The following is a 16,132-nucleotide window of genomic DNA, read 5'->3' on the forward strand; positions in this document are numbered from 1 at the left end:
ATTTACACTTAACCTACCAAGCCGCACTGTTTTGGGATGTGAGAAGAAACCGGAGCACCCGGAGGAAACCCAAGCAGTCACAGGGAGAACGTGCAAACTCCACACAGACAGCACCTGAGGTCAGGATCAAACCTGGGTCTCTGGCACCATGAGGCAGTGGCTCTACCACTGTTTTTCATTGTACCTTGGCACATGTGACAGTCAGAATACTTTTCCCAGGGTCCAACACTAGATGGCATAGCTATAAAGTGTGATGGGGAAAGTTTAATGGACAGTTGTGGGGCAAGATTTTTACACAGAGGTTGGTGGGACTCGGCACATATTGCCAAGTGTGGTGGTGGAGGCAGACTTGAAGAAGCTTTTAGATGGGCACATGGATTTGTAAGGATCACTTGCAGGCAGATGGGATCAGTGCAACAAAGTGTCATGTTTGGCACAAATATTGTGGGCCGAAGGGCCCGTTCCTGCGCCGTACTGTGCTATTTTCTAAACTAAACTAGACATTGGAGATACAGCATGGAAACAGGCCCTTCGGCCCATCAAGTCAGTGCCGACCCAGATACCCCAGATATTAGCCCTATCCTACACTCTAGGGACAATTTACAATGTACAGAAGCCAATTAATCTACAGACCTGTACGTCTTTGGAGTGTGGGAGGAAACCGGTGCACCCGGAGAAAACCCACGCAGGATATGGGAAGAATGTAAAAACTCCATACAGACAGCAACCCTGGTCAGGATCGAACACTATATCTGGTGCTGTAAGGCAGCAACACTATCACTGTGCTGTTCCTTACAGCCAAACATTCTAGCGTCAAAACACAGATATAAAATACTAAACTGCAGAGGACCATCGGTCAATAGAATTGCAATTGTCATGAATGGAGAGGTAACACTGGAAATAAGTACTCCTGTTTAAGTACTGTTGGGGGGGACAGCCTACCTGGGGGCAACGACGGTGCCCGGGCCTCTGGCAAGGAGTCCGGCCCTGTTGCTCAGAAGGGTAGGGAAAGGAAGAGGAGAGCAGTAGTAATAGGGGACTCTATAGTGAGGGGGTCAGATAGGCGTTTCTGTGGACGCAGTCGGGAGACCCGGATGGTGGTTTGCCTCCCTGGTGCCGGTGTCCGGGATGTGTCTGAGCGTGTCCAGGATATCCTGAAAGGGGAGGGAGAGGAGCCAGAGGTCGTGGTACATATAGGTACCAACAATATAGGTAGGATAAGGGAAGAGGTCCTGAAAGGAGAATTCAGGGGGCTAGGAAGAGAGTTAAAAAAAAGGACTTCCAAAGTAATAATCTCAGGCTTACTGCCTGTGCCACGCGATAGTGAGAATAGGAATGGAGTGAGGTGGAGGATAAATACGTGGCTGAGGAACTGGTGCAGGGAGTAGGGTTTCAAGTTTCTGGATCATTGGGACCTCTTCTGGGGGAAGTATGACCTGTACAAAAAGGACGGGTTGCATCTGAACCCGAGGGGAACCAATACCCTGGCGGGGAGATTTGCTAAAATAACTGCGGAGACTTTAAACTAGTACGGTTGGGGGGAGGGACTCAAACACAGATAGCTAATAGGCAGTGTGTGAGGCAGGAGGCAGAAAAGGGAAACACTCAGACCCAATATGTAGGAGAGAAAGAAGGGAAAAGAAATAAACTGAGAATAAGAAATGATGGGTCCCTTAAATGTGTATATTTTAATGCTAGGAGCATTGTAAGAAAGGTGGATGAGCTTAGAGCCTGGATTGACATCTGGAAGTATGATGTTGTGGCGATCAGTGAAACATGGTTGCAGGAGGGTTGCGATTGGCAATTAAATATTCCAGGATTTCATTGTTTCAGATGTGATAGAATCGGAGGGGCAAGAGGTGGGGGTGTTGCATTGCTTGTCAGGGAGGATATCACAGCAGTGCTTTGGCAGGACAGACTAGAAGGCTCGATTAAGGAGGCTGTTTGGGTGGAACTCAGAAATGAGAAAGGTTTAGCAACACTTATAGGGGTGTATTATAGACCGCCAAATAGGGAACGAGAATTGGAAGAGCAAATATGTAAGGAGATAGCAGATATTAGTAGTAAGCACAGAGTGGTGATTATGGGTGATTTCAATTTTCCGTATATAGACTGGGAATCACATTCTGTTAAAGGGCTGGATGGTTTGGAGTTTGTAAAATGTGTGCAGGATAGTTTTTTGCAGCAATACGTAGAGGTGCCTACCAGAGAAGGGGCAGTGTTGGACCTCCTGTTAGGAAATGAGATGGGTCAGGTGACGGAGGTATGTGTTGAGGAGCACTTTGGGTCTAGTGATCATAATGCCATTAGTTTCAATATCATTATGGAGAAGGTCAAATCTGGACCAAGGGTTGAGATTTTGGATTGGAGAAAGGCTAATTTTGAGGAGATGAGAAAGGATTTAAAAGGAGTGAAATGGAAATTGTTGTTTTATGAAAAGGATATAATAGAGAAATGGAGGATATTTAAAGGTGAAATTTTGAGAGTACAGAGTCTTTATGTCCCTGTTCGGTGGAAAGGAAAGAATAATAATTTGAAAGAGCCATGGTTTTCCAGGGAAATTGGACACTTGGTTCGGAAAAAGAGGGAGATATACAATAAATATAAGCGGCAGGGAGTAAATGAGGTTCTTGAGGAATATAAAGAATGTAAAAGGAATCTTAAAAAGGAAATTAGAAAAGCGAAAAAAAGATATGAGGCTGCTTTGGCAAGTAATGTAAAAGTAAACCCCAAGGGGTTCTACAGATATGTCAATAGCAAAAGGATAGTGAGGGATAAAATTGGTCCATTAGAGAGTCAGAGTGGACAGCTATGTGCTGAGCCGGAAGAAATGGGGGAGATATTAAACAATTTCTTTTCTTCGGTATTTACCGAGGAGAAGGATATAGAATTATGTGAGGTAAGCGAAACAAGTAGAGTAGTGATGGAAATTAGGAGGATTAAAGAAGAGGAGGTACGGACACTTTTGAAGAATATAAAAGTGGATAAGTCTCCAGGTCCTGATAGGATATTCCCTAGGACATTGAGGGAAGTTAGTGCAGAAATAGCAGGGGCTATGACGGAAATATTTCAAACGTCATTAGAAACAGGGATGGTGCCGGAAGATTGGCGCATTGCGCATGTTGTGCCTTTGTTTAAAAAAGGTTCTAAAAGTAAACCTAGCAATTATAGACCTATTAGTTTGACGTCTGTGGTGGGAAAATTAATGGAAAAGATACTTAGGGACAATATATATAATTATTTGGATAATCAAGGCCTGATTAGAAACAGTCAACATGGATTTGTGCCTGGAAGGTCATGTTTGACTAATCTTCTTGAATTTTTTGAAGAGGTTACCAGGGAAATTGATAAGGGCAAGGCTGTGGATGTTGTCTATATGGACTTCAGTAAGGCATTTGACAAGGTTCCACATGGAAGGTTGATTAAGAAGGTTAAATCGTTGGGTATTAATAGTGAGGTTGCAAGATGGATTCAACAATGGCTGAATGGGAGATACCAGAGGGTAACGGTTGACAATTGTATGTCAGGTTGGAGGCCAGTGTCTAGTGGAGTGCCCCAAGGATCTGTGTTGGGTCCACTGTTGTTTGTCATTTACATTAATGATCTGGATGATGGTGTGGCAAATTGGATTAGTAAATATGCAGATGATACTAAGATAGGTGGAGTAGTTGATAGTGAGGTAGATTTTCAAAGTCTACAGAGAGACTTGGGCCTTTTGGAAGGGTGGGCTGAAAGATGGCAGATGGAGTTTAATGCTGATAAGTGTGAGGTGCTGCATTTTGGTAGGACAAATCAAAATAGGACGTACAGGGTAAATGGTAGGGAATTGAGGAATGCAGTGGAACAGAGGGATCTGGGAATAACTGTGCATTGTTCCCTGAAGGTGGAATCTCATGTGGATAGGGTGGTGAAGAAGGCGTTTGGTATGCTTGCCTTTATAAATCAGAGCATCGAGTATAGAAGTTGGGATGTAATGTTGAAATTGTACAGGGCATTGGTGAGGCCAAATCTGGAGTATGGTGTGCAGTTCTGGTCGCCAAATTATAGGAAGGATGTCGACAAAATGGAGAGGGTACAGAGGAGATTTACTAGAATGTTGCCTGGGTTTCAGCACTTAGGCTACAGAGAGAGGTTGAACAGGTCGGGTCTTTATTCTTTGGAGCGTAGAAGGTTGAGGGGGGACTTGATAGAGGTTTTTAAAATTTTGAGAGGGACGGACAGAGTTGACGTGGGTAGGCTTTTCCCTTTGAGAGTGGGGAAGATTCCAACAAGGGGACATAGCTTCAGAATTGAGGGACAAAGGTTTAGGGGTAACATGAGGGGGAACTTCTTTACTCAGAGGGTTGTGGCTGTATGGAATGGGCTTCCGGTGGAAGTGGTGGAGGCTGGCTCGATTTTATTATTTAAGAGTAAATTGGATAGGTATATGGATAGGAGGGGATTGGAGGGTTATGGTCTGAGTGCAGGTAGATGAGACTAGGTCAGGGAGAATGGTCGGCGTGGACTGGTAGGGCCGGACAGGCCTGTTTCCATGCTGTAGTTGTTATATGTTATATGTTATATGTTAACACCAGGATATTCCAGAGGCTGAAGCTCCCTCTATATTTTTCCATCATGGTTACACTCTGACACATGACCTGTTAAGGATCCAGTAATTTTGAACAGAAAAAGGTGATCATTATACTCACTAGTTAGATAACAGTCGAGGCTAACAGTCACATTATCCAGTGCAATTACTGCACTTGACTCTTCGGTCCATGCAGTGTTCAGCTGTAACCAGAACCTGTGAACAACAATTATCTGGATGAAAGTGATGTTTTCTCCGGCAGCAAAATCTCAGGTCACAATAAGGTCTTCAAAGATTGCTGTCACTACATTTTTGTTTAAAGAAAGAGAACCACTTGAGGATTAGCACAATGGCAAATCCAAATGGCTTCAGGCCAGAACATGCAGCCCGCATCGATCAAATAGAGCAAATAAAGACAGCAGTGCTGCAAAGCAAAATCGCAAGAAGCAAACAAAAATAACGTGGCATTTGTTAAAATAAAACAGCAATCATCCAACTATTCACATAAAATCCATGTTCAAAAATACATTGCATATGTCTCAAAAATGTGTTTGCTTTGGTTAAAATTTGCAATATTAAGGATTACCTTGGGAACTCATCTCAAGAATCATCAGAGATGAGTTGATGCTCATTGACTCATCAATTCATTTGTGATGCTTCCTGAGATGGGTTCCCAGGGGGCCATCTCAACCCAATCTAAGGATTTAGACTTTAGAGTTCAGAGCTGCACTGTAAGGAGTTTGTACGTTCTCCCCGTGACCTGCGTGGGTTTTCTCCGAGATCTTTGGTTTCCTCCCACACTCCAAAGACGTACAGGTATGTAGGTTAATTGGCTGGGTAAATGTAAAAATTGTCCCTAGTGGGTGTAGGATGGTGTTAATGTATGGGGATCGCTGGGCGGCACGGACTTGGAGGGCCGAAAAGGCCTGTTTCCGGCTGTATATATATGATATGATATGATATGATATGAAATACAGCGGGGAAACAGGCCCTTCGGCTCATCGAGTTCACGCCGACCATCGATCACTATGTACACGAACACTATCTTACACACTAGGGGCAAGTTGCAATTCATAGAAGCCAATTAACCTACACATCTTTGGAGTATGGGAGGAAACCGGAGCACCCGGCAAAAACCCATGTGGTCACAGGGAGAACATACAAACTCCACACAGACAGCATCAGGTTCAAACCCAGGTCTCTTGCGCTGTAAGGTAGCAACTCTACTGCTGCGCCACTATGCCACCCTATTCCAATGTTGAATGATCCTATGGATCTCTAAGATCTGGAATGGATACTTCCACTTGTAGGAGAATCTTGACCGGGAGTCTCTGCTTAGCAATGAGTAGTGTTCATTTAAGACAAGATAAAATATTTTATTTTAAAGAAGATAGGCACAAAATACTGGAGTGACTCAGTGGGTCAGGCAGCATCTTTGGAGATGAATAGATGACGTTTTGGATCGGCACCCTTATAATAGAGAAAGGTTCTAATCCAAAATGTCACCTATTCCTTTTCTCCAGAGATGCTGCCTGATCCGCTGAGTACTCCAGCATTTTGTGTCCATCTTCGGTGTAAACCAGCATCTGCAGTTTCTTCCTTCACATTTTATTTCAAAGCATTGTGGATCTTTGGAATGCTTTTCTTCAAAGGACAAGTTTGACAGGTTCTTGATAAGAAAGGGAGGAGTGGGGAGCAAGGAGGAAGGTGGACTGTAGTTGTGGCAGAGCATGGAGGTAAGCCTACATTCACGTCAGCCATGATCTTATTAAATGGTACAGCATTGTTGAGGTACGGAGTGACACACTTCTATTCCCACGTTGTATGTGTAAGAAGGAATTACAGATACTGGTTTACACCATTGACACAAAATGCTGAAGTAACTCAGCATGTCAGACAGCAACTCTGGAGGAAAGGAATAGCTGACGTTCTGGGTCAAGACCTTTCATCAGACTGTCTGATGAAGGATCTCGACCCGAAGCGTCATCTACTTCTTTTCTCCAGAGATGTTGCCTGACCGGCTGAGTTACTCCAGCATTTTGTATTTACCCACGTTGTATGTTTGTATTAGTCATAAATCATGCTGCCAAAACCTAGTTGCCCATCAGCCAACCTTCAGCTCACAACACCTCCCCCCTCCCGCCCCCACACACACACACCCTCACTAGCTTGTCCAGCACACATTGCCCCACAGATCTGTAAATACCACATTTAAAAAACATTTGGGCAGGTACATGTATAGGAAAAGTGTAGAGGGATATGGCCTGAATGTAGGAAGGTGGGACTAGCGTAGATGGGGCATTGAGGCCAACATGGATTGGTTGGGCCGAAGGAACTGTTTGCATGCTGTATGACTCCATGACCATTTTGAAGGCCTAAGAGCACTTGCTTTGCTGGGGACAACAGGCAACAATGGAACAATGGCACCCATTTCAAGAGTCAAGAGTGTTTATTTGTCACGTGTGCAGACAAAATTCGTACTTGCAGCTGCAAAGCATGCCTGTAAACACAATACACGTAGATGGGGGTGGCACAGTGTCAGAGGATGAGGTTCAGAGGTGCAGCGCCAGAGACCCGGGTTCAATCCTGTCTGTCCACACTATGTACATTCTCCCTGTGGCCGCGTGGGTTTTTCTCCGGGTGCTTCGGTTTCCCCCAACACTGCAAAGATGTGCAGGTGTGTAGATCAATTGGCTTTGGTAAAATTGTAAATTTCCCTGGTGTGTAGGATAGTGCTAGTATGTGGAGTACTGTGTGCAGTTTTGGTCTCCAAATTTGGTCTCCAAATTTGAGGAAGGATATTCTTGCTATTGAGGGCATGCAGCGTAGGTTTACTAGGTTAATTCCCGGAATGGCGGGACTGTCGTATGTTGAAAGACTGGAGCGACTAGGTTTGTATACGCTGGAATTTAGAAGGATGAGAGGGGATCTTATCGAAACGTATAAGATTATTAAGGGGTTGGACATGTTAGAGGCAGGAAACATGTTCCCAATGTTGGGGGAGTCCAGAACCAGGGGCCACAGTTTAAGAATAAGGGGTAGGCCATTTATAACAGAGATGAGGAAAAACTTTTTTAGTCAGAGAGTTGTGAATCTGTGGAATTCTCTGCCTCAGAGGGCAGTGGAGGCCAATTCTCTGAATACATTCAAGAGAGAGCTAGATAGAGCTCTTAAGGATAGCGGAATCAGGGGGTATGGGGAGAAAGCAGGAACGGGGTACTGATTGAGAATGATCAGCCATGATCACATTGAATGGCGGTGCTGGCTCGAAGGGCCGAATGGCCTACTCCTGCACCTATTGTCTATTGTCTATTGATTGCTTACGGGGCGATCGCAGGTCGAAACGGACTCGGTGGGCCAAAGGGCCTGTTTCCACTCTCTGTATCCCCAAAGTCTAAAGTAAGGTCTAAAGATAATATATAATAACAAAAATATTTCATGCTGAAATATTCTTGTTGTGCGTTCATACACAGCGGTAGTAGTTGATTCTGGGCAGCATGAGGTGCACATGGGAATAGACTGACACTTTTCCTGATATGCATCGTCATGGAAATGATGTGTTAAGGAGAGGTATGGCTTCGATCAACTAAGGGTCTTGTCTTGACAGGATAAAGGAAAAATAATTGCTGATCAGTAGGCTAAACAGCATCTCATGAGAAGGTCAATATCACTGAGCCAGAACAACCTCAAGCTGGAAACCATAAGTCACTCACTAAGTCATTTTGAATGCTGCCTTACTTACATCTAAATTTACACACACAAGGCAGCTGTGGAGGTTGATCGCTGTACTCAATTATTTTTCTTTAATGGGATAATCCTTTCGAATTAAGAGTAGCTGCTTTAGTGTTGAAGGTAGATGCTGGAGGTCAGTCAAGTATTATTTCTATCAACAGATGTCACACGTAATATGTAAAAATTATGTATTTTCAAAGCTGGACAAAGTAGGGGAGAAACAAATGTTTTTAAAGTTGCATATAGGATCAACATAAAGGCCGAGACTAAAATGCTCCCAAAATGGCGCCTCTTGCATATAGACTCAGTGACCAGTTCTGTGCTGCTGTACTGACCGAGGTGATTGTGCTTCTGTATGGAGATAGTTTTGAGATGTATACAAAGAAATGTATTTCATTGTACCTTGTACACGCGACAGTAAAGAAACCATCCAACCATTGAACCATTTGAGCATTTTTAAAGTGAAGATTCATATGTTTTAGATTTTAGGCTTCAGGCTTTAGAGTTACAGTGGGGAACAGGCCCTTCGCCCCCACTGAGTCCACGCTGACCGCCCCGTACACTAACCTCCACAGACTGGGGACAATTTTACAACTTACCAAAGCCAATTAACAGACAAACCTGCATGTCTTTGGAGTGTGGGAGGAAACTGAAGCACCCGGATAAAACCTATGCGGTCACGGGGAGAACATACAAACTCCGTGCAGACAGCACCCGTATTGAATGAACACTGGTCTCTGGCGCTGCAAGGCAGCAACTCTACTGCCGCACCACTGTGCCGCCCGTGACTATTTTCTTGATTAGTAAGGATGTCAAAGCTTACGGGAAGGAGGCAGGAGAATGGGGTTGCGAGGGAAAGGTAGATTAGTCATGATTGATTGGCCGAATGGCCTACTTTTGCTCCTATATGAACATTATATTTCCCCAACCGTGCCTTTGAGAGATTTCTTAAGTTGCCATCTAAGTTGTGTCTGAAACAGACCTGATCAGTAAAGTATGAATTCTTTATGTAATCACAGTAGATCATTTTGAGCATACAAACTCATCATTATACAAGTAGATGGGTCCCCAAACCATATCAGAACTCTGTGGAGACTCAACAAACTGTAGATCATATGCAGTTATGCAGCGTGGAAACAGGCCCTTCAGCCCAACTTGCCACACAGACCAACAAGCCCCATCTATACTAGTCCTACATGCCTGCTTTTGGTCCATATCCCTCTAAACCTACCCTACCCATGTACCTGTCTAAACGTTTCTTAAACATTTCTTAAACATTGCAATAGTGCTTGCCTCAACTCCCTCCTCCAGCAGCTTGTTCCATATACCCACCTCCCTTTGTGTTAAAAAGTTACTCCTCAGTTTCCCATTAAATCTTTCCCCCCTCACATTAAACCTATGCCCTCTGTTGTCAATTCCCCTACTCTGGGCACAAGACTCTGTGTGTTTACCCAATCTATTCCTCTCATAATTTTATACAACTCTATAAGATCACCACCCATCCCCTTGCGGTCTAAGGAATAAATCTATAACCTGCTCAACTTCTCCCTATAGCTCTATCCCTCCTGGCAACTTCCTTGTAAATCTTCTCAGAACCCTTTCATGCTTAACAACACAATGCTTCAAATGTGGCCTCACCAACACCCTATATAACTGTAACATGACCTCCCAACTTCTATACTCAATACTCTAATACACTGATGAAGGCCAATGTGACGAAATCCATCTTGACCACCCTATCTACCTGTGACTCTACATGCTGGAATCTTGAGTAAAACACATAGTGCTAAAAGAACTCAGCAGGTCACTCCATTCCTTACCACACTAACGGCAATTTTACAAAGGGGCAGTTAACCTACAAACCTGTACATTAGAATTAGATAGAGCTCTAGGGGCTAGTGGAATCAAGGGATATGGGGAGAAGGCAGGCACAGGTTAATGATCGTAGATGATCAGCCACGATCACAATGCATGGTGCAGGCTCAAAGGGAAAATGGCCTCATCCTGCACCTATTTTCTATGTTCTATGTTCTATCTTTGGAATGTGGAAAGAAACTGGAGCAGGTGGAGGAAACCCATGTGGTCAGAGGGAGAAAGTGTAAATTCCACACACAGCACCCAAGATCAGGATCGAACCCGGCCCTCTAGTTAAAGGCAGCATCTGCACCACTGTCCATCTGCTATACTGGTCCATCGCCATCTTCTTCTACAACCATTATGAAATATATGGTCTGATGGTTGCTATCTCCAAAATGCCCCTCACTGACATTCCTGCACTTAGCTGGCTACAATTCCCCAAGATAAGGTCCAGTGATCCTTCTTCCCTCAGTCATACTGTGCCAAACATCTCTCCTGGACTCACCTCAAATATTCTGCCCTTTATGAACCTTTTTACAAAAGGCAGACCTAGTGAATGTTCAGCAACTTGAGGGAATCCTTTAATGGATCTCCCTGCTACTTGCCTATACATTTGTTCCTCTACCCCCTGTTGATTTTCGAAAATCTCTAATAAACCCCCAGCAAAGTGACAGGACTCTTTTTGTTCCTAATCTCTATCCATATGCCCTTGTTTGAGGAGACTTGTTTAAGATGTCCTCCCTCAACACCTGAGTCATTGAGTTCCTCCAGCATCTTGCATTTTTTTCACTAAATTTCATCTCCCATATATCTCCCCATTCTCGGATTTGAGTCAGAAGAAGGATCCTGACCCAATACGTCACCTATTCCATGTTCTCCAGAGTTGCTGACTGACCCATTGAGTTACTCCAGCAGTTTGTACCTTTTTTTTTGTAAACCAGAATCTGCAATTCCTTGTGTTTCCATTCTTCTGGCTTGTTTATATCTTCTTGATTTCTAAAGGGTCTGTCCCTGTTACGCGATTTTTAAGGTGACTGTCCAAGTCGTAGTAGATCGCCGAAATTTTCTTTTACCCTACGACAATGACCACGACAATGCGGAGTCAGGTCGATACAAGTCACTTTTTTTGTGAAACTAGCATCTGGCTAAGAGATTACACCGTCTTCGGAAACATTGCGAAATTCCCACGCTTACCTGACCGTCAAACTGTCGCCTCCAATCTACCTGTCAAATGTCCTGACGGTAAATAAATTGGTTAAACAAAACTATCTTCTGGTATCTTCAAATGCCTTTTCTTAATTTAATATTACGTGTTTCTAAATGCATCTGCGACAACCTAGCAAACCTGGGGATAGCATGCGACAGCGCCCGCAATAAGCTACAATACCTGGCGACAAGCCAGCTGTCGCTGAGAAATTTCTATCTGGAAATTTTTTCCGCGACGCGCCGAGATCCGCTACGATTCATTGAAGACTCCTCACGATCATGCTCACGACACCCCGGCGAACGTTTGGCGACAGCCTAGTCACCGGCAGTCGCCTTAAAATCACCTACGTGGGACAGGCCCTTAACACTTCCCTCCTGGCAGTACACAATGCACTCCCCCACCTTCCTAATAGTGGGTAGAAGGTCACAGTACAAATATATTAGGAAAACCACTCATCCTAAATCCAAACCTTGTGGAATTGCACTGTTCTCCTCTCTCCTGTTGCAAAATCAATACTCACTATTCCGATTTCTGTTGCTCATCCAAATTTATTTTCATGAAGATACAACCCCTTTTATTTTTGGACTGTGATGGCGAGCATATTATCAGAGAGTCATAGCATGGGAACATTGCATCCATGCTGACCATCAATCTACCTATCTCTTGCAAACCCACGCAGTATGCTCCCAATGCCCCATTATCTGAATTCCCCATCATTTGCCATCAGTAGGCACTGTGTATAATAACCAAATAACCTACTAACCAGCCCATTCCTGGCATGTGGGTGGAAATCAGAACACCCATGAGAAAACACAGTGTATAAAAGGAGTAAATGCAAAGTTCACAAGATTGCATCAATGATCATAGTCACCATATTTTCTTGAGGACTACTGCAACAGCCTCCTCTATGGCTCACCCTAAAAAATCATCAGTAAACTTCAATACATTCAAAACTCCGCTGCCCGTCTACTCACCCACTCCCCGATCCGTGACCATATCACCCCCGTCCTTTACAAACTCCACTGGCTCCCCATCCTCCAGAGAATCCAGTACAAAATCCTCCTCATGACCTACAAAGCCCTCCATAACCTGGCCCCATCCTACCTGACTGACCTCCTCCACAGGCACACTCCCACCTGCACCCTCCGCTCTGCTGCTGCCAATCTCATGTCCCCCCCCATCCGGACCAAACTCAGATCCTGGGGAGACAGGGCTTTCTCCATCGCTGCTCCCACCCTATGGAACTCACTACCCCAAACCATCAGAGACTCCTCCTCACTCACCACATTCAAAACATCACTGAAGTCTCACCTCTTCAGCACTGCCTTCAACCACTGACCGTCACCTCACCTTCTGTCTCCTTTTTCTGTTCGTTTACTTATTTATCTATTTATTCACTTCTCTATGTTCTAGAAATCCCTGTAAAGCGTCTTTGAGTGTTTGAAAAGCGCTATATAAATGTAATGCATTATTATTAGTATTATTATTTCAGTCTGAGTCTATGCTGGTTCACAGAACAATCTCATTCCCCACTAATTTTCTCTGTAACTTTTTCATCATCTCCCTCCAGATTGCACCACTCACCCACACACTGGGGACAACTTACAGAGGCAAATTAACTTTGAACCCAATATATCTCATGTGAGATATGAGAGTAAGCCAGCGGATCCAGAGGAAGCTCACACAGTCACAGGGATAATGCGCAAAGTCCATGTAGATAGCACTGGACGTCAGGATTGAATCTTGATCTCCAGAGCAGTGAAGCAGCAGTATTAATCATTGCTCCCTTGTGATGCCCATATGTGGAGGTAATGCTAGATTTGCCTGAAATATTCATACATACCTGGATCACCGACAAATGTTATTTAAACAGCTGCATATTGCAAACCCCTGTACAAACTGCACTCAAAATAAACTGTATTAACTGCATTTATATCCCATTGACCAGACTACTTCACCAATAGCCTGGATAGAGTGGATATGGAGAGGATGTTTCTACTAGTGGGAGAATCTAGGCCATAGCCTCAGAATAAAAGGAGGTACCTTTAAAAAAGAGATGAGGAAGAATTTCTTTAGTCAGAGGGTGGTGAATCTATTGAATTTATTGCCACAGAAGGCTGTGGAGGCCATCAATGGATATTTTTAAGGTGGAGATTGATAGATTCTTGATTAATAAGGGTATCAGGGGTTATGGGGAGAAGGCAGGAGAATGGGGTTGAGAGGGAAAGGTAGATTAGCCATGGTCATGAAGGTGGAGGATGCTCAAACTGCAGAGCATCTTGGACAATACAGCTCACTCCATGACCCTGGTCAACCTGAGAAACACCTTCAGCAACAGACTGGTTCCACCAAGATGCAGTAAAGAGCACCACAGGAGATCCTTTTTCTCTGTGGCTATCAAACTGTACAACTACTCCCCCTCCTGTTGTGAGGTAGACTGACTCCCCCCCCTCCCCCAAACTTTGCACATCCCCAATCGTTTGCACACGTCATTTTAATTTCATGTTTCATGTATCTTCTGTTTTATGACTATTGGCAGATCAATTTCCCTCCTGGGATAAATAAAGTTCTATCATATCAAATTGTTTTGTATTGAATGGCAATATTGATTGGTCGAATAGCCTAATTCTACTCCCATAACCTATGAACTTATGAATACATTCCAGTTAGTTGAACACTATTTGCAAATCCATGCTTGCTTTTCCTTTAATCAATCCACTCAGTCTAATCGACTGACTCTGTCTCTGACTATGCTACAAGAATTTTTCTAGCCCTAGAGGTTAAACTCAGCATGGAATTACTATCAGGCCTTCTAAACTACTTTGCGATAAACAGCTGTTTGAGAAACATTTGTCAGCGATCTAGGTATGTATAAAGATTTAGGCGGATCTGGCATTATCTCCAGTTTGTTGTTACAAGATTATTTCCAATGTTACTGACCCCAGATTGGGATAAATCAATCACAGCCTTGACAAAAACATTTTAATTGGCAGCAATTTCACGCCATCAGTAAAAGTGACCATGTTGTGCAGTAATTATATTCTCAGTATAACAAAATATATACTTGGCATGGCATTGCCCTGTCAAGTTCAAAACATATTTGTGCCAATTAAACCACAATTAGATAAAAAAAGGAACTAACATCGTGAATTGAAAAAAATTACAGTGAATGTTTTGCAGAATATGATTGGAGCAAGTGATTGCTCCAAAAGGTATCAGCCTCATTAATATATAAATCAGCATGTCTTTATAGCCACTCCACAGATTTATCAAGCAACTGTGGAAATCATTATACTCTTTATAAAGCACCTAAAACTCACTTACTGGAAAAAAAAACCGACATTAATTGTTTCCTTAATTGTTCTCATAATTGGTTTTTGATCTGAAACTTGTGAAATTAAATTATTGATGAAGGGCTAAATAATCTATTAATTATTCAGAGATGATGGCAATTTGGTGAGGAACATTTCTCTCTTAAGGACACAAAGTTCTGGAGTAACTCAGCAGGTCAGGCAGCATCCCTTGACTTTGTCCCCAACCTTAATGAATATTCCAATGATTAGAGACATATAAAGGGCCTGCCCACTTTGGCGACTGCCGGCGACTGTCAAAGTCGTAGCAGATCGTTGAACTTTTCTTTTACCCGATGACAATGACCACGACAATGCGAGTCAGGTCGACATTACAGCGTCTTCTGAAACATCGCGAAAATTCCCACGCTGTCAATTGGGGGTAGGGTACTGACATGGATAGAAAATTGGTTGACAGACAGAAAGCAAAGAGTGGGGATAAATGGGTCCCTTTCGGAATGGCAGGCAGTGACCAGTGGGGTACCGCAAGGTTCGGTGCTGGGACCCCAGCTATTTACGATATACGATATACATTAATGACTTAGACGAAGGGATTAAAAGTACCATTAGCAAATTTGCAGATGATACTAAGTTGGGGGGTAGTGTGAATTGTGAGGAAGATGCAATAAGGCTGCAGGATGACTTGGACAGGTTGTGTGAGTGGGCGGATACATGGCAGATGCAGTTTAATGTAGATAAGTGTGAGGTTATTCACTTTGGAAGTAAGAATAGAAAGGCAGATTATTATCTGAATGGTGTCAAGTTAGGAGGAGGGGGAGTTCAACGAGATCTGGGTGTCCTAGTGCATCAGTCAATGAAAGGAAGCATGCAGGTACAGCAGGCAGTGAAGAAAGCCAATGGAATGTTGGCCTTCGTAACAAGAGGAGTTGAGTATAGGAGCAAAGCGGTCCTTCTACAGTTGTACCGGGCCCTGGTGAGACCGCACCTGGAGTACTGTGTGCAGTTTTGGTCTCCAAATTTGAGGAAGGATATTCTTGCTATAGAGGGCGTGCAGCGTAGGTTCACTAGGTTAATTCCCGGAATGGCGGGACTGTCGTATGTTGAAAGGCTGGAGCGATTGGGCTTGTATACACTGGAATTTAGAAGGATGAGGGGGGATCTTATTGAAACATATAAGATAATTAGGGGATTGGACACATTAGAGGCAGATAACATGTTCCCAATGTTGGGGGAGTCCAGAACAAGGGGCCACAGTTTAAGAATAAGGGGTAGGCCATTTAGAACGGAGATGAGGAAGAACTTTTTCAGTCAGAGGGTGGTGACGGTGTGGAATTCTCTGCCTCAGAAGGCAGTGGAGGCCAGTTCGTTGGATGCTTTCAAGAGAGAGCTGGATAGAGCTCTTAAGGATAGCGGAGTGAGGGGGTATGGGGAGAAGGCAGGAACGGGGTACTGATTGAG

At 43.8% G+C, this 16,132-nt stretch overlaps 1 protein-coding gene across 2 annotated transcripts in view; it reads right to left on the reverse strand.

Moving 5' to 3' along the window:
* Positions 1–16,132, reverse strand: part of LOC144596574 (ALK tyrosine kinase receptor-like) — an 887,900-nt gene that overhangs the window by 211,246 nt on the left and 660,522 nt on the right. For both annotated transcript variants that reach the window (XM_078405054.1, XM_078405053.1), the window contains exon 11: positions 4,689–4,783. In XM_078405054.1, the coding sequence (XP_078261180.1) occupies positions 4,689–4,783 (95 nt within the window). The remainder of the gene's footprint in view (positions 1–4,688; positions 4,784–16,132) is intronic.

This window comes from Rhinoraja longicauda, chromosome 9 (assembly GCF_053455715.1).
Source record: "Rhinoraja longicauda isolate Sanriku21f chromosome 9, sRhiLon1.1, whole genome shotgun sequence".
Classification (NCBI taxonomy): domain Eukaryota; kingdom Metazoa; phylum Chordata; class Chondrichthyes; order Rajiformes; family Arhynchobatidae; genus Rhinoraja; species Rhinoraja longicauda.